Source organism: Tamandua tetradactyla, chromosome 13 (genome assembly GCF_023851605.1).
Source record: "Tamandua tetradactyla isolate mTamTet1 chromosome 13, mTamTet1.pri, whole genome shotgun sequence".
In the NCBI taxonomy this organism is placed as follows: Eukaryota; Metazoa; Chordata; class Mammalia; order Pilosa; family Myrmecophagidae; genus Tamandua; species Tamandua tetradactyla.
The window spans coordinates 58,037,580-58,062,442 of NC_135339.1; the positions used below are offsets into that span (position 1 = coordinate 58,037,580).

The following is a 24,863-nucleotide window of genomic DNA, read 5'->3' on the forward strand; positions in this document are numbered from 1 at the left end:
ATAAAGAGGAAAAGTCCAAAATGCCACTGTCTATAGAGAACTCACAGTTCAGTTTTATTCAGAGTAAAGAAAAGAGAAACTTCTGATCACACTAGAAGAAACTCAGTCATCGGTTTCAAATTTGTACTCAGAGTACACATGCAATGAGGACAATATTCTACTGATACAATTGATTTGCTGCTTCATTTGTCTTCTGTTTGTCTAATAACAATTATAAACAGAGCAGGCAACTCTATTTGTAACAATCTTTACAGTGTTACCATGGCTGGCACAATGCTTCACTTTTCTCTTCACACCACTGGTTCTCTTTGCACACTTGGGCTTCCTCTTCTTCAGTTAAGTTGTTTTTGATATGGAAGGTCTCATGAATTTCCTTAGGAGTTTTCCCATTGATCATATTGGCAACAGTATTTTTTTAAACTTTTAAAAAATTTTTATTAATAAAACCAATCAACATACAATATGAAGATTCTTTTTTTATCACATGGTTGTATATTCATCATATGATATTTCTTAGAACATTTGCACCAATTCAGAAAAAGAAATAAGAAAACAGAAAAAAATTCATACATACCATACCCCTTCCCCCCTTCATTGATCACTAGCATTTCAATTTACTAAATTTATTTTAGCATTTGCTCCCCCGATTATTTATTTATTTTTAATCCATTATGTTTTACTGGTCGGTCCATAAGGTAGATAAGAGAAGCATCAGACACAAGGTTTTCACAATCACTAAGTCACACTGAGAAAGCTGTATCATTATACAATCATCTTCAAGAAACATGGCTACTAGAAAATAGCTCTACATTTTCAGGCAGTTTCCTCCAGCCTCTCTGTTACATCTTAACTAAAAAGGTGATATCTATTTAATGAGTAAGAATAACCTCCAGGATAACCTCTCTACTCCGTTTGGAATTTCTCAGTCATTGACACTTTATTTTGTCTCGTTTCTCTCTTCCCCCTTTCGGTTGAGAAGGTTTTCCTAATCCCTTGGTGCTGAGTCTCAGCTCATTCTAGGATTTCTGTCCCATGTTCCCAAGAAGATCCACACGCCTGGGAGTCATGTCCCACATAGACAGGGGGAGGGTAGTGAGTTTGCTTGTCGTGCTGACTAAGAGAGAGAGGCCACATGTGAGCAACAAAAGAGGTAATCTTGCGGGGGTGACTCTTAGGCCTAATTCCAAGTAGGCTTAGCCTATCCTTGGCAGGGTTAAGTTCATATGAACAAACCCCAAGATTGGGGGCTCAGCCTACTGCTTTGGTTGTCCCCACTGCTTGTGAGAATATCAAGAATTCTCTATTTGAGGAAGTAGAATTTTCCCCCTTTCTCACCATTCCCCCAAGGGGACTTTGCAAATAGTTTTTTATTCACTGTTCAAATCATTCTGGGATTTATCGAGGCATCACTCTGGACAAACCTACAAAATCTCATGCCCTGCTCAAGGTTCCATGTACTTATGGTATTCAATTAAGCTGTCCATAGCAGTTATATTAGGAAATGCACTAGTCAAAATATAAATTTTGTACCAAATAAACATTTTTTGCGTTAGTCTCACACGTAAGTTAAAGTTTTAAAATATTAATTACCATCTATTTTCAACACCCTGCATTATTGACATTCCTTTGTTCTTCATGCAAAACATTTTTGAATTTGTATATTTAGTCACTATCATTATACACTCTAAGCATTCCTAGATTATACCATCTTGGTCTTTATCGTATATCTTTCCTTCTGATTTCATTTGTGCCCCCAGGCCTCCTCCCTCTATCATTCTCACATTCAGCTTCATTTAGTGTTCGGTAGTATTGTGATATCCGTATCTGAATTTTTACAATCAGTCCCGTTGCACAATCTGTATCTCTTCAGTTCCAATTACCCAATATCTATCCTATTTCTATCTCCTGATGACCTCTGTTCTTAACTGAAATTATCCAAGTTCATTCGTAAATGTTAGTTCATATCAGTGAGACCACACAGTATTTGTCTTTTTGTTTCTGGCTAATCTCACTCAGCGTAATGTCCTTAAGGTCCATCCATGTTGTTACATACTTCATAACTTTATTCTGTCTTACAGCTGTATAACATTCCATCGTATGTATATACCACAACTTTTTGAGCCAGTCATCTGTTGATGGACATTTGGGCTGTTTCCATCTCTTGACAATTGTAAATGATGCTGCCATAAACACTGGTGTGCAAATGTCCGTTTGTGTCTTTGCCCTCATGTCATCTGAGTAGATACCTAGCAATGGTATTGCTGAGTCATATGGCAATTCTATACTTAGCTTCCTGAGGAACCACAAAACTGCTTTCCACAGCGTTTTTAAACTTTTTAAAATTATGAATTGCAACATATAAACAAAAAAGCAGTAAATTTAAAAGTATAGTAACAAGTAGTTATAGAACAGATTTCAAAGTTTGGTATGGGTTACTGTTCCACAAATTTAGGTTTTTCCTTCTAGTTGCTCCAAGACACTGGAGACTAAAAGAAATATCAATATAATGATTTAGGAGACATACTCATTTGTTAAGTCCTAACTTCTCTGTTACTAACTCCTCCTTCTCCTTTGATTCTCCTCCCAATCTTTAGGGGAAAAGATCTGCCCTTTCTTTTTCATGCTGGAAAGGGATGTTGATAATATGGGATAGGGAGATGGGACTAGTTGATGTTTGAAGAGGCTAGCTCCTCCAGTTTAGGACTTATCTGGCCTAGGGACCCATTTGAGATTTGTAGGTTTCTGGAAAGTAATCTTGTTATGTGTAATTCTGGAGAATCACAGAGCTGTAGATGTTCTTTAGGGTTAACAGGAATGGTTTTGGTTGGGGTTTGGCAAACTGTGGTAATTTTTAATATCACAAATTTAATATTTGTGGTAATTTTAATATGCAAGTTAAAGCTTGCATCAGAGCAGTCTCCAGAACAACCTCTCAACTCTATCTGAACTGTCTTAGACATTGATGTTACATTATTTTCCACCTTTGGTGAGGAAAGCATTGTCATTCTGCTGGTGCCAGGGCCAGGCTCATCCCTGGAAGTCATTGCCAGGGAGACTTTCACCCCTAGATGTCATGTCTCACATAACTGGGAAGATAATGATTTTATTTGCAGAGTTGGGCTTAGAGAGAGAGAGAGAGGCCACATCTGAGCAATAAAATAAGTTTTCTGGAAGTAACTCTTAGGCATAACTAAGGTAGGCTTAGATTCTCCGCTACAGAAATAAGTTTCACAAAAGCAAGCCTCAAGATGGAGGGCTTGGCCTGTTGACTTGAGAGTCCCTAATATCTGAGACAATATCAGGGGTTTCCCCAATGTAAAGCTTTTTATTTCCATATCTTTTCTCCAGTCCCTCAAGGGATTTTGACAATAGTTTTAAATTAACCGCCCAACATACTCTGGGATATCTGGGTATTACTCTAAGCTATGTAGAATTACAAGCCCTCCTTCCCATTCTGGACTCCATGTGTTTGGGTTGTTAAAATGAGCTATCCAGATAAGTGGTTAGATTATGTGCTACAGAAAATGTAGGTTTTGGACAAAATAAACCTCTCTTCTTTTACAGTCTCATACAGTAGCTGAAGATCTAAAATACACACAATGTCATCCCTACCCTTATATTCTGATTCACCTTAGTCTCAACATGATTGGCTTCATTCTTATTTCTAATTGAAGCTTGATCTCTTTTTTGTTTTCTTTAACAGTTGTATGTTGCAATGCTGACTTTCAGAGCTGCAGAACTCCAACTCTGAGTCTTAGGTGTCACATAGGTAGCTAGAGTTCCAGGGAGATACCAGGTTGTACATATATAGCACAGCATCTCAAAGTCTAGAAATAACATTAACAGCTCTGGACTAAATGTGACTGCTGTAAGAACTTAGAATCTTGGCATATTGGCAACAGTCTCACATGTAACATCAAGCAAACCCTTGATGTCTAAGTAGCTTGCAGTTAGAATGAGTTCAAAACGTGTTTCCTGGTCAACTTTCAAAAATTCTTGCTTCCAAACAGGGATATCATCTGTTCATTTTTTTCTGTTTTCATCATTTTCAAGAGGAGAAGGGTCATTTTTGTGGTGGGTGCACCACTGAATTACTCTTTTTTTTTTTTTTTTTTTTTTTAACATTGCTGCATTAACATTTCCTAGAGGAACTGGGTCATTATCGTTTTAATCATCCAATACTAAATCTTCTAACACGGTCTTTATAGTCACAGATTGTTTGGCAATTTTCACATCAACTTCAAATATCTCTCCAACACAACTCTACAACTTAACTGAAGTTATGGTATTTGATTTCAAGGAGACAGTGTGCAGGAGGCTGATGAGAGCTGGGTGGTGCCAGTACACTCTCTCCCTCATTTTGAAAGACAGTGCTGCCCAATATAAAATTCTTGGTTGGCGGTTTTTTTGTTTCAGCATTCTAAATATGTCATCCCACTGCCTTCTTGCTTCCACAGTTTCTGATGAGAAACTGGCCCCTTAATCTTCTTGAGGCTTTCTTGTACCATAATGCATTGGTTCTCTCTTGCAGCTTTCAGAATTCTCTCTACTTTAGGTATTCGACACCCTGATTATATATAAACCACAGCATGGGTCTATTTGAGTTTATCCTGTTTGGAGTTCACTGAGTGTCCTGGAAGTGTATATTCTTATATTCCGTTAAATTTGGGAAATTTTCAGCTACTATTTCTTTGAATATTCTCTCTGCCTCTTCCTCTCTTTCTCCTTCTGGAATGCCCACAATGCGTGGGTTGGTATGCTTGAGGGTGTCCCACAGATTTCTCAGGCTCTGTTCCCTTTTCTTCATTCTTTCTTCCTTCTTCTCCTCAGATGGGGTGACTTCAATTATCTCATCTTCAAGTTCACGGATTTTTTCTTCCTTTAGCTCCAATCTACTGTTGAACCCCTCTAGGGAATTTTAAATTTCAGTTACTGTGGTCTTCAGTGCTGTTGCGTTCCTTTTCATAATTTCCATCTTTCTATTAATATTCTCGTTGTGTTCATCTATCATTTTCCTGATTTCCTTTAGTTCTTTGCTCATAGGGAAGACTATTTTTCAAGGTTTTTATGTAGTTTTTCCCAGGTCTGGTTCATTTATGATTTCCGCTGTTTTAATTTTCTCCTTTGCCTGGGCCATTACTTCTTGCTTCTTTATATGTTTTGCGATCTTTGTTGCAACCTGGACATTTTAACACTTAGACATGTTTTTGCTGGAATTTAAACTCTGATGTATTTGTGCCTTTAACTTGTATCCAGCTAGTAATATGGCAGAGCTTTCCTCGAATGCCAGGAGGTAATAAAAACAAAACAAAAACAAAAAGAAGAAGAAGAGAAAGAAAGAGGACGAAGAAGAGGAGGGGGAGAAGAAAATAAAATAACTTTCCTAGTTTTTGCAGATTGACCTATGGTAGTGCTCTCCTTCAGAGCTCATCCATACGATAAGCTTAGAGAATAGTATGAAGCCAAAGTACAGGGGTTGCCCTTATCCTTTCCGTGCAGGCCTCTTGTCTTGAGCATGCTCATGTGGCTCTGTGAAACCCTCATTTACTCAGACACAAAAGTCCCCTCTGCCCCAGGAAACAGTTTTTTCATGGTCCTGGACACTTCAGCCAGCAAGTTCTTATTGTCCCAAGCAGTTTGACTGGTCTCCCACAGTGTTCTCTAGGAGACTTTGGTGAACTGCCTTCTACACACAGGGCAAGTTCTGGGACAGAGAGTCCCTGAGGTTATCAGCAGACAGACTGGAGTAGCCATACATGCTCCCAATATGTGCATGATGGTTATTCTGTTCCCTCTGGAACCAGGACCATGGTTTACCACTGAGGGTGCAGCAGCAGCTCCACACCCAGCTTGCGAGGGGCGAAGGGCCAGGCAGGATGCTGCGGAATCCTACTCTTATTAATTAGCCTTTTTTCTTGATAGAGTGCTTGTGATTTTTTAGTATTCCTTTAACTGTTTTGTGGAGCGTTGAGAAGGATATTTCTGCCAGTTCTTGCTGTTTATTCAAAGCCTCTGTGGGGGCATGATCAGCAGGGTAGGTAGCTGGAGAGGACATAACAGGAAGAGAAGACATAACTTATATGGTATAGAATCAGCCAAGCACAACTGGTCTTCAAACTTTTGTTATCCATGGAGAGGCCCTTTTTAAGTGGTGTCATCACAACTTAAAAGTGTATATGAATATAAACTATGCTAGACTATACACGTGTCTTCAAATAGCTTATATTCTTCTTTAGGAGGACAAATACAAAATATTGAAAATTTGATGAGCAGTACACAATTTTAATAACGGCAAGACTACAACAAATGTATCACAACTGTGTAGGCAATAAATATTCCAAGGAGTAGGGTAAAAGTTAGTTTTGTCCATATCCAGATTAACTTGACCCCTTCAAGTCTGTCTCCTATTCCTACAAAGGACACCAGAATTCTTGTAATGGATACCTCTGCACATGCTATGCATTTGTGGATACTTCCACCACATTTTATATTATGCATTCCCCTGGCGATATGCTTAGTGTATTACTCAGGGTAGGCTAACTGTGTAACAAACCACCCCAATTCTCACTGGCTAAAAACAATGGAAATTTTTGTCATGTTTAGGTCACTGTTCAAGGTAAAATTGACGGCTGAAGGAGAATTGTTAATATTTTACAACATCTGCTTTTTTTTGGGGGGGGGGCAGTGTACATGGGCCTGGAATCTCCCAGATCTAGGAGGCAAGCATTCTACCACTGAACCACCGGTGCACCCCACCATATTTGCTTTTGTTTTCTCTGTATGTAGATATACACACATTTTTGTTATCTTAATCTTTTTATGAACAATCTGATAGAAAGCTAGGATGTTTCATCACCTACCGCAGTGTGTGTGTCCCCAAAACAAAGACACTCTTCTATATAACTCTTGTGTTCTAGTTTGCTAGCTGCCGGAATGCAACACACCAGAGATGGATTGGCTTTTAATAAAAGGGGATTTATTTTGTTAGTTCCACTGAGGTTCTTTCTTACGTGGGAAGGCACAGGATGGTCTCTGCTGGCCTTCTCTCTAGGCCCCTGGGTTCCAACACTTTCCCCGGGGTGACTTCATTCTGTATCTCCAAATGCCTGGGCTGAGCTGAGATGAGGAATGCCTAGCTGCTTAGGCTGTGCTACGTTGCGGTCTCTCATTTAAGCATCAGCCAGTTAAGTCAAATATCCTTCATTGCAGCAGGCACGCCTCCTAGCCGACTGCAGATGTAATCAGCAACAGATGAGGTTCACGTACCATTGGCTCATGTCCACAGCAACAAAACTAGGTATGCTCACCTGGCCGAGTTGACAACTGAATCTAACTACCACATCTTGTATGGTAATTATTACCATACGATCCTCCAAAATCAGGAAATCATCAATTACAGCATAATGTCCAATCCACAGACATTCAAATTTCATCCATCGTTTCAACATCTCTTTTTCCTTTTCTGGTTCAGAATCCTATCTAGGAACTTGCAGTGAATTTAATTGTCACATCTCATTCAATCTGGAACCGTTCCTCAGTCTGTCATGACATTTCATGAGAAACATGGACAAGAAAGAACAACCATCAGAAACCTGCATGTATTCCTGAGACAGAATTATCATGTGGTCCAACAATGCTATTCCTAGGTTTATCCTCTAGACAAATGAAAACATACATGTACACCAAATGTTTGTAGCAGCATTGTTAATAATAGACAAAAGATAGAAACCTAAACAGTTATCCAACTGACAAATGGATAAATGAAATTGTATACATTCATACAGTGGAATAGCATTTGGCAAAAACAAGTATCGATGTACGCTACAACATGGATGAACCTTGAAAATATTATGCTAAGTAAAGAAGCCAGTCACAAAGGACCACACATTGTATGGTTCTATTTATATGAAATTTCCAGAATAAGAAAATTTACAGAGATAGAAAGGAGATTAGTTGTTGCCAGGAACTATGGAGCAGTGGAATAGGGAGTGGCTGCTAATGGACATGGGGGTTCTTTTTGGGGTGATGAAAATGTTCTAAAATTTATGGTGGTCTGCTTGCTTTCTCTCCAGGCTTCTTCAATGGCTTCCCCAGGGCTGTTTTCTTTCTTCATCTCCAATAGTCTCTGGCTATGTGAGCTCTGTTGGCTCTAAAGCTTTATCCAAAAATGGTCCCCTCTTAAAGGATCCAGTAAGCAATCTCATCTTGAATGGGTGTAGACACATCTCCATGGAAACCATCTAATCAAAAATTACCACCCATAATTGGGTAGGTCACATCTTCACGGAAATAATCAGAAAGATCCCACCCAGCAATACTGAATAAGGATTAGAGGACATGACTTTTCTGGGGGTACATAATAACTTCAAACTGGCACACAGTGGCACCCAAGCAGACAGACCAAGAACAGCCACCACATGAGTGGTTCTCTAAACAGACCAAGCCACCAAGTGACATGGCTTTCTTTTTGTCTGACTAGGTCTCGTCTCTTATTCTTGGGTCTCATTTCCATTAGTTGCATATCAGGCAAAATAGTGTGATAGTTAAGGAACTGGCTCTCCTGCTAGTGTGCCTGGGTTTGAATCCAACTCTATTACTACCTGTTTGACCTTGGGAAAATTACCTAACCTCTCTGTGCAAGTTGTAAAATGGGGATAATTGATTGGGTTGTTGTGAGGAATAAATGATATAATCCATGAAAAGTGCCTTAAAAACTGCCACTTATGGGCTTTCACTAAAAATTGACAATGTTTTCTAATAAGTCTCCCACCAGGATGCTTTTATCTTCTTTAGGAGGAAGGAATGAAACCATTTAATTCTCCTACTTATCTACGCTCTTCTCCCCATTACGTGGCAGCCCCATCTTATCAGACACAAGGCAGTAGTCAATCTAATACTAACCAAACAAATCCCATGATTCAGTCCCACATCCAGTGTTCACCCATTTCCCAGTATCCCTTTTCTGTGCTCAATTTCTCTATATCACCTGGTGTCAATTGTGAGAACTAGACCATGGCTCAGAGAATGTTGTTCTCAAGGACCAAGGTCACTTCTGTTATTCCTTCATACTGTCACAAACTGGACAAGTATCGTGGTTTCCTGTCACGTGCCAAATGGCCAAGCAGATGGGAGCCTAGGAAGGGCTAAGGACTAGAGCTCAGTTCTTGCTTATGATGTGCCAGTCACTATTCGTGGACAATTTCATTTTCATGCAAATTCCATCTTGTAAACTATTATTATCCTCTTTTCCACATGAAGAAGATGATAATCAGAAAAGTTAATTTGTCAAGGTCACACAGATACTGAGGATAGAGCCAGGATTCCAATCAAACTCTCTTTTCTCTTCAGATCCTATTTTCTTAACCACTGTGTGATACCGCTTGAGCCTCCCCAGAAGGAAAGAACCCCCAGCTAAGGCACTATATAGAGGAGCCAAAGCTTAGAGGTCAGAAATTATGTTTTAGACATCTATGTGTCCTCAGGTCTAGGATACTACCTGACACGATAGGAGTTTAAAATGTTTGTCAGATTGCTCAACCACAGAATGGAAATTTCATCTCTCCCATGGAATTAAATGAGCATGCAGAGTTATGTGTCCATTCAGAGGACAATTTACAGAAACTCCCCCAGATTTTGGAGTCAGAGAGATCGAATTCAGAATTTTGGTTCTGCCATTTGGGACCTATTCTGAATCCCTAACATGAAAAATTAGGTATAATACCCACTTTATAACACTGTTATTCAGACGAAATAAAATAATGCTGCAATGTTAAACATGTAGTATTTACTCAATAAGTGATAGTTATTATTATTGTCCCCTTATCCCTTTCTTCTAATAGGCTTTTGTGACAGGTCAACTAAATGGTGGTTCCCAATTTAAGATAAGTAAAGTAGTAATTGAGATTCAAAATGGAGTATGGTAATAGCATCAAATAGTCTCCTGGATTTTGTTCCCCTCCCTCTACTTAGCAGCTATGTGACCTTGGCCAAGTCACCTTACATGCCTAGGCTTCCAATTCCGTACCTCAAATTAGAGTTATCTTTGAAGCCTCTACTATCCTCTGAATGTATATGCCTGAGACTTTTAGAGAGGTACTGCTGAGAAAGTATTATCCTTGGTTTGACTGTTTTAAAATAAATTATGCTGGATGGTTGTCTGGAAAATATATTCATTATTAACTCGTTTTAGAGTCACATGTTATTCTTTCATTTGAAACTTTATCAAACAGACTTCCTTCAAATACCATAGCTTCGTTAAAAGCTACAAAAGACTCAAATGTGCCATCTAGTGATGAAGACAGGAAATTTCAGGTTGTCTATACAAGACTTCATACCATCAAATGTAAAGGATGGCTGTCAATAGCAATCTTTTACCTCCTTTTTGCCCTTTCTTCCCTCACCACTCAGGATGGTATTATGTACACAGAAACTCAACACTTCTTGACTTGCTGTCTTATCTGATTGACAGTACTCTTAAACCAATGAATTACTGTGGAATTTTGAGAATTGTGGAAAGGTCTTTTGTTTTGCAAGTTGGGAGACATAAGGTGCCTTTATTTTCTTTAACATCTTTATATTGTGAAATACCACAAGTATACAAATAAGCAATACATTTCAAAATACATTGAAACAAGTAGCTATAGATTTCAGAGTTCAGTATGGGTTGCAGTTCCATAATTTTAGGTTTTTCCTTCTGGCTGCTCCAAGACACTGGAGACTGAAAGCAATTTCAAAATAATTATTTAGCAGTCATATTTATTTGTTAAATCCTCACTTCTCTGTTAGAAGGTGCCGTTCTATTGTACATACATCTCAAACCATTCCTATGCAAAAAAATCTATCCCTCCATCTCTTTACGGATAGGCACACCATTTCACATGTGAAATGTATGTATCCTGCCTGGTTCATACCAGATGTATCCTGCCTAGTTCAGGAAACCAAGGACCACTATCTCTGAAATAACATAAATCAATACACCAAACGAGATCCTTGATGTCAAGTATTTAACGGCTTTGCATTGCCTACTACAAAAAAAGTCTTCAAGCTTAAATTTAAATACCTTAAAGCAGGAATGTGCTGTCCTTAATCTTAAACCCCAAAGCTAGGGGAGCGGCAAGAATCCTAGGGTACTGGGTTTACTGATTAAGGGGACTCTCTTTTCCCTTTTCTCTTCCCCTCACCCCATCTATCTCTCCTATTTTTTTTTTTTTCGACCGTCCCCGATTAGCCAGCATTAGGACCAGCATCATGTTTTAATGGAACAGGGTGATTTAATGATTCCAGAAGGCACCCTGATAATTCCCTCCTCATCGAAATATTTGAGCCCTTTTCTGAAATTTGAAATTAGGCTGTTTACCGAGACTCTGCTTTACGTAATCTTAAATAAGCCTTTTAATGAAATATTCTCACTGTGGCACAATTAATTTTCTGAAACTCAAAACAGGACGGGTTCTGAATACACTAACTTGACAATTTCGCCTACGATCAGCCTTCCTAATAGTAACTAGATTTTTTTTTTCATTTTTAAAATTTAAGACGCTTGATTTCAATTTTAACTGGATTTACGAATCTTCAATGTATTTATTCCACCTTTAAAAATCTTAGGGCTCGATGTCTCCTTGGAGTAGCAGTTTTGACCGAGAAGTTCATAAAAGTAGTTACCACGTAACTTGCAACAGTTGGTGCCAGGCGAAAAGGCAGACTGGAAGTGATAAACGGGGCTGGTTTAAAAAACAAAAAGCTAGGTGAAAGGAAGGGGCTGCGATGGCCTTGGGGAACAGTGCGACGACTGCGTGGGGCCGACGGGGGCTGAGCTCCGGGCGTTGATAGGGTGCCTTCCTGGGCGGGCTGAAGTGGCACGGGAACCAGCCCCGCGGACCGCGCAGCAGTGAATACAGAACCCGAGCGCTGGCCCAGGCCGCCCCCCGGGACCGCCGCGGGGCCAGCGCGAGGTGAGGCAGGCCCTACCCCCGCACCGCCTCCGGCGGGAGGCGCGACGCCCAGGCCGCGGGTGCGTGCGCGGCCCCGGGCGACGCGGCTAGGCGTGCGCGGGGCCGCGGCGGAGGCAGGGCCGGGCGGGCGGCAGAAGATGGCGAGGGTGTGTAGGCGGCAGCAATGCTCCGTTGAGAGACGCGGCTTTCGGCAAGAATTGGATTCGTGGCGCCACAAGCTCATTCACTGTGTAGGTGAGATCCTTCCCCAGCTGCTTTCTGCCTTCGGGCCGCCCCGCCGCTGGCCTCCTGGGACGAAGGAGGGAGCCGGGGCAGAGGCAATTGCTCCTCCGGCCCGCCCGCCCTCTTCGGCTGGAGCGTCCCCCTCCCCCACCCCCCGGAGTGCGAGCGGCGCGCGACCTCCGGGCGGGCGCTTCCCCCTATCGCCGGAGCGCGCGCGCCGGTCCCTCCCCTTCGCGGGGCGGGCTCTTGAGCGGGAGCGCGTGCCCCTCCCCCTCCCCGCCGGGCGTCTAGGCACCGCCGCGGGCTTATTGTGGAGATTTCACCCCGCGCGCGGCCACTTTACAGGGGCACCGCCGCCGTTTCCATAGAGCTCTTCCCGGGGGCGGCAGTGTGTTGGGCCGTGGGTCAGCCGCCACTTCTGCTTTCTTACTCGCCCGTCTCCTCCCGCGCCGCCCCTCCCCCACGCGCAGAAGCGGCAGGGCGCGTGCCCTTCTCCGCGTGCACGCGCTGCGTCGGGCGCCCGGCGCTCGGGCGTGTGCGAGGCGTGAGGTGGAGATGGGGGCGGAGGAAGTCGGAGCTGTCACAGGCCCCGGGTCCGCCTGATCGAACCAAGTGGGGTGTCATGGCCGCGGGGGGCAGCGGCTGCACTTCCTCTGCGGGCGGCGGCGGCGGCCGGGGAGTTAATCCTCGACGCACGGGTCGGTGTGTGTGTATTTGTGTTCGGTGTGTGCGCTGTGAGAAGGGGTGGGGGGCGTGTGGGACTGGGTCCGCTTGGGAAGCCGCAGCGGGGGTCGCTCTTGTGTCCACCCGGGGGATTTGCCGGAGCAGCTTCCTTGCCGAGCGCCTCGTCCTCCCTCGCCTCCCGGATCTCGGGCCGCTCCCGAGTGGCTCTTTTCCCCACGGGCAGGAGGGAGTGCGGACGGGGCGCCCCCAGGAGGGACCGGGGTGCCGAGCTGCGCCTCTCACTCTGTGTGTTTTGTCTGTTTTTCTCTCCTAAGGTCCCGTTTCCCTCTGTGCGGCGGCCGGCGGGACCTTAAGGGCTTAACTCATATATTTAACCCCCCTCCGAAAAGTAAGTGGCCCGTGTGGTGTCTCCGCTCCGCCTGCCGCCCCCTAGCCCCAGTCCATCCTTGTGTCTGACTCTCCTGTTCTCCAGCATTGTTATTTCCCCATCTTTGCTTCGGTGCTACTGATCTTTGGCAAATGCTCTTTCGTCGTTCTCCGTCCTCCACACCCAGTCCTCGGAGAGACCCTCAATTCCAGTCCCCACCTCCCTGGGGAATGTTCTTGGGAACCAGGTCTTCCCCAACAGAGTCTAGGAGATTCTAGCCGTTCGCTTGGGCCCCTTGTCCCCTCCTTCCCGACAGGGTTTTCGTTGGAAGGAATTATGCAAATCCTGCTTTCTGGTGTCCATTCAGCGGCAATTTCATGCGGTGAGAAGTTCTCTTTGTTGTGCTAGGGGGAGAACAGACACTGATTTAATAGACATATCTATTGGGGGGAAGGGTGGAGGGGGGTGTGGAGAGGCTCAGTTTGGAAGAATTACAGCACTTGGTTAGCTCAGTGTCTTTGTGCTTGAGCCTTCTGGCTTGACAGGAGAGTCTCCCCTATACAAATGTCCCGTAAGAGGTTTTCTACAATAGATTAAAAGCAAAACTGAAACTTTAAGCTAGTAAAAAATAAGGTAACCTTTCCCTTTCTGCAGTGTTTCATTATGAAAATGTATAATGTGAATTTTGTTATGGATTTAAACTCAAAATTAATGTAGGCAACAATGCTTTAAGTGTTTGATATCACTCCGGTTGGCCAAAGGTTAAAAGTACATTTTAAAACATAGGCTTAAGTAAATAATAAAGCATGAATCAGTTTTGTTTTTGGGGGGTGGGGGGGTGTATAATCTGTCTTGTGAATATGTTTAACGACTTCCCTCCTGCCAATCCAAGCCCAGCTCTGTCCTTCAGGAAATGGCCTTTTTAAAATTTTGGTTAATTTACTCTGTTCTGTCTCCTATGCTGTTTTATTATACATTTGCTAAAATGTCACATCGACTTAAGCACTTTTTCAAGTATGTATTTATTTGTAACTTTCATATAAGAGAGTTTATAAAAAATCAAGAGGTTTTGAGAAGTACTAAATCAATGGGTTTTCAGATTGTGGATTTATGATGTAAAATCCTGAAATTATTTTTAAGAATTTTTAGTTCACTTTGTTCGTTATTAGATTTGTTCTTTTGGGCTTTATAACTTTAAAAGATTCTGGAATTGATTACTGTAAGCCTGTAGATTATTTAAGTTAGCATTGCTTTAGTTTAGATGGTTTTAATGAGTTGTTTATTTTATTCTGACTCTGTTTGGTTTGCATCCCACCCTTCTGCATTAGGCGGACTTTTTATCAGTCATTGTTGGTTTTAATTACTGCGCATTTATGACAACCTTTTTTTAAAATTACAACTAATAAAATTCTTTTGTAAATATTTGAATTAAATATCAAAATTTAATTTTTTTTAAAGGAGTGTTTGGTGATTGATTTTCTTAACACATACTTTAATTCCAAATTTCTACTTTGGAGGTGATAAAGTTCAGGAGCTATTTAGAGTCCAGAGTGCAGAAGTAGTATTTTTATCTGAGAAGTAATATATAGCCGATAGTCTTCCACTAAAATCAATTATGCCTTGTGTTTTCTCTTTCATTGTATGTAATTTTGTTCTTTAAGAGGAGACTTTTAGATAAATCTGTTGTAGTGTTAAGAACTTTCCATATTTAAAAGTGCTGGCAGTGATCCTTATAGTCCATAAGGCAGCTATGTTTGTTACTAGCAGATGTGATCATTGCTCACATTTTAATGGCATTGGTTCTGAACTGTTAACCTTCTGTTTGATTCTTTTGGCTGATTATCTTACTACTTCAGGGTCATTTGGTTTCTAAATGATATTTTAATTTATAGCAGTCTCACTTATTTCCAAAACTTAAATCTCCACCTTTTTTGGGTGTGTGTGTGTTACAGTTGGGGTTATTGGTAGTGGTGGTTGTGATTCCATTATTAGGTTTAGTTGAAATGGAGTTAGAAGGAGGCTTAGACAGTGGTTATGATCAGGATGGATATTTGGTAGTTAGGTGATTATTGAGGGGTCTTCTGGGGCTAAAATGATCAGTCCAGATTCCAGAAAGATCTAGGCTCTCTCTACTGCCTAGTGTGATGTAATCTATTGCTTTCCCACCCATCACTCTTGCTGCATTCTCAAAAAGCTCTTCCCGATGTGGGGAAAGTTGTGGCAATTCCAGCTTAGTTCTAGCTTAGCTGGAAAAGACAGCAGAATGATTCTCTTTGACTTACTGACCATTGATTTCAAATGGTCTTAATTCCCTCAAATATGCTTGTAGCTGGAGCAATTCTAGGAAGCATCTGAATAATACCATTTTTTTTAGTCTTATGAAGCTGCACACCATGGCCTGTGATTTCCCCCAGAGTAAGAATTGGTTACTCCGTGTCTATGGAAACTTACTATTTCTGTGTAACTATTAACTACTGCCTAATTACTTAGCTGTTCGAATTACTACTGTATGTAGGAGGAAAGGCAGTTGGGTAAGTATTTACTTTAAATATTTATCATGCATCTGCCTTGTAAAAGGTACTGTGGGAAAGTTAAGATGTTGGAGAAGCTGCCCTACCTTTCAGAACATTTAGACCTTAGAGAAACTTTAATATATTCAGTTACAGTACAAGGTAAAAAGTGCTGTGATGGTGCAAATAAGTTTAGATTTGAAAGGAGTTTCTTTTTGAATGATAACGGAAGGCTTCATGAAGAAGGTGGCGATTTTTTTATTTTGGTGAGTGTGCAAAAGGCTTTCTAGTCATGAGAAACAGCATGAACAAAAGTGGAATTGCATACATGAAAAGGATCACAAGAGTAATCCATTTAAACTGCAGTTCGTGATTAATATTGGGTGATAAGTTTGCAAAGGTAGGTTTCAAATGCAGGTTAAAAAGTAGTACCTTTCTTAAGGCAACTTGGGGTTTACAGCAGTCGGGAGGAATGTTTCCTTTACTTAAGGATTTCATTATGGAATTCTACAATAGTGACACAGACTTTTTAAAAGCACTTTGGCAGGGACAAAACTGTCATCCACAGCAGTGTTTTCTTCAAAGTAAGCTCATTTGGGGGCTTACTTTAATTAAACACAAACCTGTTTTTTTGGAATTGTCTATAATCAGTAGCATATTCATTCTTTTGAATATCCTTAGTTTTGGCAAATTTTCCTCCTTAAAGGTTAAATTTGGTGTTTGGTGCCTCCGAACCTATCTCTCCCCCCCCTTTTTTTTCTTTTTTCCTGTGGGCAGGCACCGGGAATAGACCCCGAGTCTTCTAAACCTATCTCTTGATTCTAGTTTCCTTTATGTCTCCTAAACTGCAGTATGGAATCTGAGTCTGTGATATTGGGTAACTGGATAAACAGAGCTGTTATGGTTTTGTAGTTTCAAGTTAAAAACTCACCAATACTAGCCTCCAAATTATCTTTTAGTCTACTAGCAAGTATTTCAAAGATCTTTTTTTACTATTTTCTATACCAGCACATTGCTTTTGTAATAGTTTCAGTGTAAATCATTAACTCATTTTATTTACTGTCTTTTGTTAAACAAGAGGTATCCCAAGAACAATGGCCCAAACCGTAAATTTTTTTTTCCTTTTCTATAATTGAGATATAATTCACATACCAGAAAATTCACCCTTTTAAAATATCCAATTCATTGTTTGTTTTTTTTCTTACCAACATGGCAGGCAAGAGCTCTGCTGCTGAGCCACCGTTGCACCACCCAATTCATTGGTTTTTAGTTTACTTACAAAGCTGTGCAAACACCACCATCATCAATTTTAGAACGTTTTCATCCCTGCCCCCCAAGAGAAACCCTGTACACATTAGCAGTCATTTCCCATCCCTCTGACTACCTACCCAACCCCATTCCTATACCCCAAACCCCTAGACCAGCAGTCATTAATGTACTTGTTTCTATGGATTTGCCTGTTGGGCTTTTCTTGTAAATGGAATAAAACAGTATATGACCTTTTGTGTCTGGCTTCTCCCACTCAGCACAGTGTTTTCACAGTTCATCCATGTTGTACCACAAATCAGTATTTTATTCTTCTTTATGGCTGAATAATATTCTGTTGTGTGGACAGACCACATTTTGTTTATCCATTCATCAGTTATCGAACATTTTGGTTGTTTCTGCTTTTTGGCTATTATGAATACAATGAGCAGGTTGTGTGCTTGTTTTGCATACAATTTGTTTTTAATGCTTTTGGGTCTTTATACCTCAGAGTGGAATTGCTGGGTCTTGTGGCTGGATCTTATGAAAAAAACTTTGTACTCAACATTTTGAGGAGCTGCCAAACTGTTTTCCAGAGCGGTCTCACCTTTTTCTGTCCCCACCAGCAATATTTAAGGATTCTAATTTCTCTACTTTTTTGCTAACATTTGTTATTGTCTGTCTTATTATAACTTTCTTATAGTGGCTTTTGGTTTTGTATTTCCTTAATGACTAATGATATTGAATATCTGTTCATGTGCTTGTTGGCCATTTTTGTATCTTTGGAGAAATGTCTATTCAGATCCCTTACCCATTTAAAAAATTGGTTTATTTGTCTTTTTATTGTTGAGTTGTAAGAGTTCTTTATATATTCTGGATATTAGAGCCTTATCACAGATTTGCAAATATTTTTTCCCTTCATACCCTCAATTTGAGGACAACTGTAGATCAACACATAAGCAGGTATACTGTAACAAAAAGTAATCTGCAGCGTACCTTTTGAAGGAAGTCATGGATGTGGTAATGAAGTGATCACAGTGAAATAAGAGTTTTTAAGAAAAGACTTCTGTAAATATTCTTTCCTGGGAATTACAGACATTGTTAGCCATTAAACAGAATTATGGAACAACACAGATACACCTTGCTGTAAAATCTATTGAGTTACTGCCTTTAGATGGTGAGAGTTCAAGTATCAAGTTCAGATGTGACATACTACATTTTCAAATTTGCTGTGTTGCTGAGTTTTGGATAGTAAATAATAAGGATTTGGTTAAAGATGGATATGTTTACTCTACATAGTCCTATCTCAAACATTTTGCTTCATTGTGTTCAGTTTCTGAAGTTTGAGTAGGAGGTTAGATAGTGAGGGAAATCTATAAACAGCAGTGTTTTTTGATAAATATTTAAAGTTGCATTTTCGTTTGTATTTCATAAAGCCCAGAAATCTGACAAGTTGTACAATTTATGTCAAATTATTGTATGATTTAATTTTCTAGTACTTTACTGAGTATACTGTTTTCAAAAGATTGTTTTGAATTTTGTTCGTTTCTTTGATTTTTAAATTGGTTAAGTCATGAAGTATTAGGTGATTGATGTCTTAAGGATGAAATTGAGCATTTTATGAGGTTGGTGGAAGAATAAGATGAGAATCTGTGCTTTGTGGATTGTTTGTGAGGGGCAAGTAAAATATTTGGCCTGTTCTTAGGAAAGGTATGTAGTAATAATTGACACCTTTTAATGATTTTTGTTCTATTTTTATTGCTTTTGTTCCACAATTTTATCTATTTGTAGTTAAAGAGAATTGTGGATTTTTTATAATTTACCTCTAAATCAGTTTGCTGAATTCAAAGCAAAGGAAGTTATGTATGTTATAGTGCCCTAAGTATAATTAAGTTCTTATAATTCAGGATGACAGAAGATCCTGTTTTGTATAAAGGGACGTAGGAATGAATGCATGCATTTATGGGATTGAGTCACAGAATTGCTAAAAGAAAAAATGGATGTAGCCAGTGGTTTATACTAAAATTTCACATTTTGTTATTGAGAAACTAGAAACAATAATTTGCTCAAGACATTTCATACTAAAGAGAAAAAGATTCTCCTCAGTTGTGCCTTAACAATCGTATTAAAAGCTATTGTAATTATACCAAAGTAAAGAAACATTTGTTTTACTTCTGAATCATTAAAAATCTGTTAATCACAGTTTTTTATAAAGTTTGAAGGGGATTGATTATTCAGAAACACGTAAAATTGTCTCCCAGATTTTTGATAGGTATAATAATCTAGGGGAATAAATAAGTTTTCTCTAAAATTTAACATACAGAAAGCAGAAAGTATCAGAAAACCAATAAATAGTATCACTACCATCTTATATCACTGCCATCTTACCTCTGCATAGTGTATTTTATACTTTATTAGAAAACCTTCACATACAGTATTTGTTTTTATTTAGAAATATAGAAAGATGGGAATGAATATTTTAAAAAAACGATTGATCAGTTTAGTAATTCTTACTAAATCATCCAGGGGATTTCTCCTTAGCATAAATGTTTTCTTATCCACAGAAATAGTTGTATGAGATTTAATATTAGAAATAAAAATAAATAAAATACTTATCTAACTTCTCAGGTAAAGAGTAAAATGCAGAACTGAACTCTTCCAAGTTTGTTCAACTTGCTTTAATAACTGTTTGGAATTGAGTAGTAGTTTTTAACTCTATTAAAGATACAGGACATCAAGACTTTTTTGGGTTTGAAGATGTGAACACAGCATTTCCCATGAGAATTACTATTATTGGGAAAACTGATGTATGATAAGTATTTCCATTTTCATTGGTTAATACTGTATAGTCTGTCACTGATAATTGGTTTCATGATTAGCTTATCTTTTCATAAAATCTGAATCATTTTATCATTTTTATGATTATTGCGTATGCTTCGCCTACTAGTTGTTTTTTTTTTAATGGTTTATAGAGGGTGATGGTATGCTCTCCCTCCTAAACTCGCAGTGTAAAGAAGAAGGAAAATTAATACTGAAAGGATTTATGGAATGTATTTTGGCTTGGTAAAGAAGGTCCTACTTGTGAAAATGTTAATTTATCACCAAAAAATGTTTTATTTTACAGCAGAATTCATGTTTGATTTAGTGGAAGTAATGGGCTCCTTTAGTACATTTATAATTATGGATCTAAAATAATTTTAAAGACTTTCTTATAGAGGAAGGAACATTTGAATTTTTTCATTCAAGTTAAGCCATGCGTGTGTTCAGTTTCTTGCTTTCATGTTTCATGTGTTTTTTATTGTAACCAGTGCAGGAATATTTGTGGGATCTTACTTGGATACTCTCCTTCCTCACAGCCAATGCAGGCATATCTTACAGATTATTTGTGGGTATTTTCTTATGTGCCTACCTGCTGGACGGTCTCCTTTTCTCTTTGACCTTTCTTTCCATCTTTTTGATTTATGATTTATCGCAGCGAGAGGAGACCCTAGAATTTATTTTCTTGTCCATATCAATTAAAGGGAAAAATTAAAAATCTTTCATTATGAAAAATTTCAAACATACATACATGTGGAAAGAACAGTAAAATGAACACCAGGTACACCAACTAATGGCCATTCTTTTTTCATCCCCTCTGGATTATTTTGAAGCAAATCCCAGACATCATATTTAGTATTCAATCTTTTTGCCAACTTTTGTGAAATACCATCTACCCCTTCACACCCCATTCACATTTGATGATTTATAAATGTAAAGAAATAAATAGGACTTATCTGCATCTGGGGAAGACAAATTTTTTACTAATGTTTCTTATGAATGGTGCTTAAAAGTTACCATATATTGAGCAAATTCTTTGTGCCAGGCTTGAGCTTTTTGATGTTGTTCTACCTGTTTTACTCGTGTGGAGAAATAGATTTCTATTAAGGATTTCCGTTCATGGTTCACTCAGCTAAGTAGTTGTAGATTTGAGATTGGAATCCAGACGCCTTGGCCCTTAAATCTTAAGAATGCATATGCCCTTCTTTTAGACTTTCCTAATTTAGTTGAATCAAGTTGACCCCTTTTTCCTCTTTTCCAACTACTGATTATTTCAAAATGAATTTACCTTTTTACGTTACATTAAGGAATTCTGGTTTCTCTACCCATAATTTACCATAAAAAATAACATAATTACTGTTTCAGTTCCCTGGCCTAGAATGCCTCCTTCCTTTCTTCTCAGCTAGTGCAGTTCCTGTTCATCTTTCTTTTTGCTTCTTGATTTTGATTTTTTAAAATTTTGTCAGTGGTAGTTAGGGTTAAATAAGTTTCTGAGCTGAATGTTTCCACTGACTTAGTTTTTCTTCATATGTCGTTAAACTGGCTTTCTTCCCCATTGGCATAGATGGAGAAGAGGAAAGGCAGACAGCAAAGTATATCCAGTGATACTGATTCTAGGCTAAAGCTTAGTGTGTGTTTTAAGTGATCAAGCCTAGTTCATAAGGCACAATTCTGGACTTTTTAACACAAGCCTTAGAGTAGGAGTGTGCAGGTGCTTGGCCTTTCTTCTATTCATATCTTTTCCAAAGATCTTTTGGGAAAAGGGGGAGAGGAGATAGGGAAGAGCAGATTGAGGACCATATTCAGGATTCCTAAATCTTGACCTTTTCAGTTCTGACCAACTGTGACTTAAATTTGGTGCAGGTGGCAATTAATACATTTAAATGTGTGATAGAAGGGAAAGTTAATAAGTAGTGTACAGTGGCCAAGAAGGGGAAGGAGAAATTTCACAACTGTCTGTCAGGACTTTATTTTGCAAGTGAGAAAAACCTCCTCAAATCAATTTAAGGTTGTTTGTTGGTTTATAAACTGTGAAGTAAAGCTGGTCTTTGATTGACTGGATCCAGAAGTTTGACAGTCATAGAGTGTGATACTTTGATTTTACCAGGGACAGAGGCCTGCTTTTGAAGAGGGAGCTAAGGTCATCTTTTCTTTATGGCTCCCAGAGAGAGCGGAGGAGACTGATTCTTCAAAAGAAAATAGAGGTGCTATTACCTAAGAAAGGGAAGTAGATGCTGGTTAGACAAAATTTATAAAGATGTCATATGCTGATCTTGGTCTGCTTTTGAAGAAACTAATTTGGATCATTTTTGATGCATATCAAAATTGATTCAATCCATTCTCTTGAAATAAAGTGCTTCTCATAAGTTTTCCCAGTGGCTATCTTTTACATTTTAAATGGATTTTATGGAAATTTTAGATGTCTTTGAAATTTATGGGTTTGACGTTTTAAAGTATATTCAGATTTTTTTTATTAATTAAAAAAAATTAACAAAACATTTAGAAATCATTCCATTCTACGTGTACAATCAGTAATTCTTAATATCATCACATGGTTGCATATCCATCATTTCTTAGTACATTTGCATCGATTTAGAAAAAGAAATAAAAAGACAACAGAATAAGAATTAAAACGATAATAGAGAGAAAAAAAAAACCTATACCTCACATGCAGCTTCATTCAATGTTTTAACAGAATTGCATTACAATTAAGTAGTATTGTGCTGTCCATTTCTGAGTTTTTATATCCAGTCCTGTTGCACAGTCTGTATCCCTTCAGCTCCAATTACCCCTTCTCTTTTTTTTTTTTTAATTAACGGAAAAAAAGAAATTAACCCAACATTTAGAAATCATACCATTCTACATATGCAATCAGTAATTCTTAACATCATCACATAGATGCATGATCATCGTTTCTTAGTACATTTACATCGGTTTAGAAGAACTAGCAACACAACTGAAAAAGATATAGAATGTTAATATAGAGAAAAAAATAAAAGTAATAATAGTAAAAACAAAACAAAGCAAAACAAAAACCTGTAGCTCAGATGCAGCTTCATTCAGTGTTTTAACATGATTACTTTACAATTAGGTATTATTGTGCTGTCCATTTTTGAGTTTTTGTATCTAGTTCTGTTGCACAGTCTGTATCCCTTCAGCTCCAATTGCCCATTGTCTTACCCTGTTTCTACCTCCTGCTGGACTCTGTTACCAATGACATATTCCACATTCATTCTTGAATGTCCGTCACATCAGTGGGACCATACAGTATTTGTCCTTTAGTTTTTGGCTAGACTCACTCAGCATAATGTTCTCTAGGTCCATCCATGTTATTACATGCTTCATAAGTTTATCCTGTCTTAAAGCTGCATAATATTCCATCGTATGTATATACCACAGTTTGTTGCCACTCTTCTGTTGATGGAGATTTTGGCTGTTTCCATCTCTTTGCAATTGTAAATAACGCTGCTATAAACATTGGTGTGCAAATGTCCGTTTGTGTCTTTGCCCTTAAGTCCTTTGAGTAGATTCCCAGCAATGGTATTGCTGGGTCGTATGGCAATTCTATATTCAGCTTTTTGAGGAACCACCAAACTGCCTTCCACAGTGGTTGCACCGTTTGACATTCCCACCAACAGTGAATAAGTGTGCCTCTTTCTCCGCATCCTCTCCAGCACTTGTCATTTTCTGTTTTGTTGATAATGGCCATTCTGGTGGGTGTGAGATGATATCTCATTGTGGTTTTGATTTGCATTTCTCTAATGGCCAGGGACATTGAGCATCTCTTCATGTGCCTTTTGGCCATTTGTATTTCCTCTTCTGAGAGATGTCTGTTCAAGTCTTTTTCCCATTTTGTAATTGGGTTCGCTGTCTTTTTGTTGTTGAGTTGAACAATCTCTTTATAAATTCTGGATACTAGACCTTTATCTGATATGTCATTTCCAAATATTGTCTCCCATTGTGTAGGCTGTCTTTCTACTTTCTTGATGAAGTTCTTTGATGCACAAAAGTGTTTAATTTTGAGGAGCTCCCATTTATTTATTTCCTTGTTCAGTGCTCTTGCTTTAGGTTTAAGGTCCATAAAACCGCCTCCAGTTGTAAGAGTCATAAGATATCTCCCAACATTTTCCTCTGTTTTATGGTCTTAGACCTAATGTTTAGATCTTTGATCCATTTTGAGTTAACTTTTGTATAGGGTGTGAGACATGGGTCTTCTTCAGTTCTTTTGCATATGGATATCCAGTTCTCTAGGCACCATCTATTGAAGAGACTGTTCTGTCCCAGGTGAGTTGGCTTGACTGCCTTATCAAAGATCAAATGTCCCCATAGATGAGAGGGTCTATATCTGAGCACTCTATTCAATCCCATTGGTCGATATATTTATCTTTATGCCAATACCATGCTGTTTTGACCACTGTGGCTTCATAATATGCCTTAAAGTCAGGCAGCGCGAGACCTCCAGCTTCGTTTTTTTTCCTCAAGATGTTTTTAGCAATTTGGGGCACCCTGCCCTTCCAGATAAATTTGCTTATTGGTTTTCCTATTTCTGAAAAATAGGTTGTTGGGATTTTGATTGGTATTGCATTGAATCTGTAAATCAATTTAGGTAGGATTGACATCTTAACTATATTTAGTTTTCCAATCCATGAACACGGTATGCCCTTCCATCTATTTAGGTCTTCTGTGATTTCTTTTAACAGTTTTTTGTAGTTTTCTTTATATAGGTTTTTTGTCTCTTTAGTTAAATTTATTCCTAGGTATTTTATTCTTTTAGTTGCAATTGTAAGTGGGATTCGTTTCTTGATTTCCCCCTCAGCTTGTTCATTACTAGTGTATAGAAATGCTGCAGATTTTTGAATGTTGATCTTGTAACCTGCTACTTTGCTGTACTCATTTATTAGCTCTAGTAATTTTGTTGTGGATTTTTCCGGGTTTTCAATGTATAGTATCATATCGTCTGCAAACAGTGATAGTTTTACTTCTTCCTTTCCAATTTTGATGCCTTGTATTTCTTTTTCTTGTCTAATTGCTCTGGCTAGAACCTCCAACACAGTGTTGAATAATAGT

The 24,863-nt window shown here is 39.0% G+C and overlaps 1 protein-coding gene and 1 pseudogene across 19 annotated transcripts in view; one reads left to right on the forward strand and one right to left on the reverse strand.

Annotated features, from left to right (window-relative positions):
- Nucleotides 1-256: 256 nt before the first annotated feature.
- Nucleotides 257-4,359, reverse strand: LOC143653409 (S-phase kinase-associated protein 1 pseudogene; annotated as a pseudogene).
- Nucleotides 4,360-12,062: 7,703 nt separating this feature from the next.
- Nucleotides 12,063-24,863, forward strand: part of LCOR (ligand dependent nuclear receptor corepressor) — a 220,089-nt gene continuing 207,288 nt past the window's right edge. For 5 of the 19 annotated variants that reach the window (XM_077125605.1, XM_077125606.1, XM_077125607.1 and 2 more), the window contains exon 1: nt 12,063-12,185. In XM_077125605.1, the coding sequence (XP_076981720.1) occupies nt 12,089-12,185 (97 nt within the window). In that variant the 5' untranslated portion in view covers nt 12,063-12,088. Of the gene's footprint in view, nt 12,186-12,720; nt 12,872-13,171; nt 13,246-24,863 lie in introns of those variants that run through there. The other 14 variants (XM_077125609.1, XM_077125610.1, XM_077125611.1 and 11 more) reach the window with 7 other exon arrangements.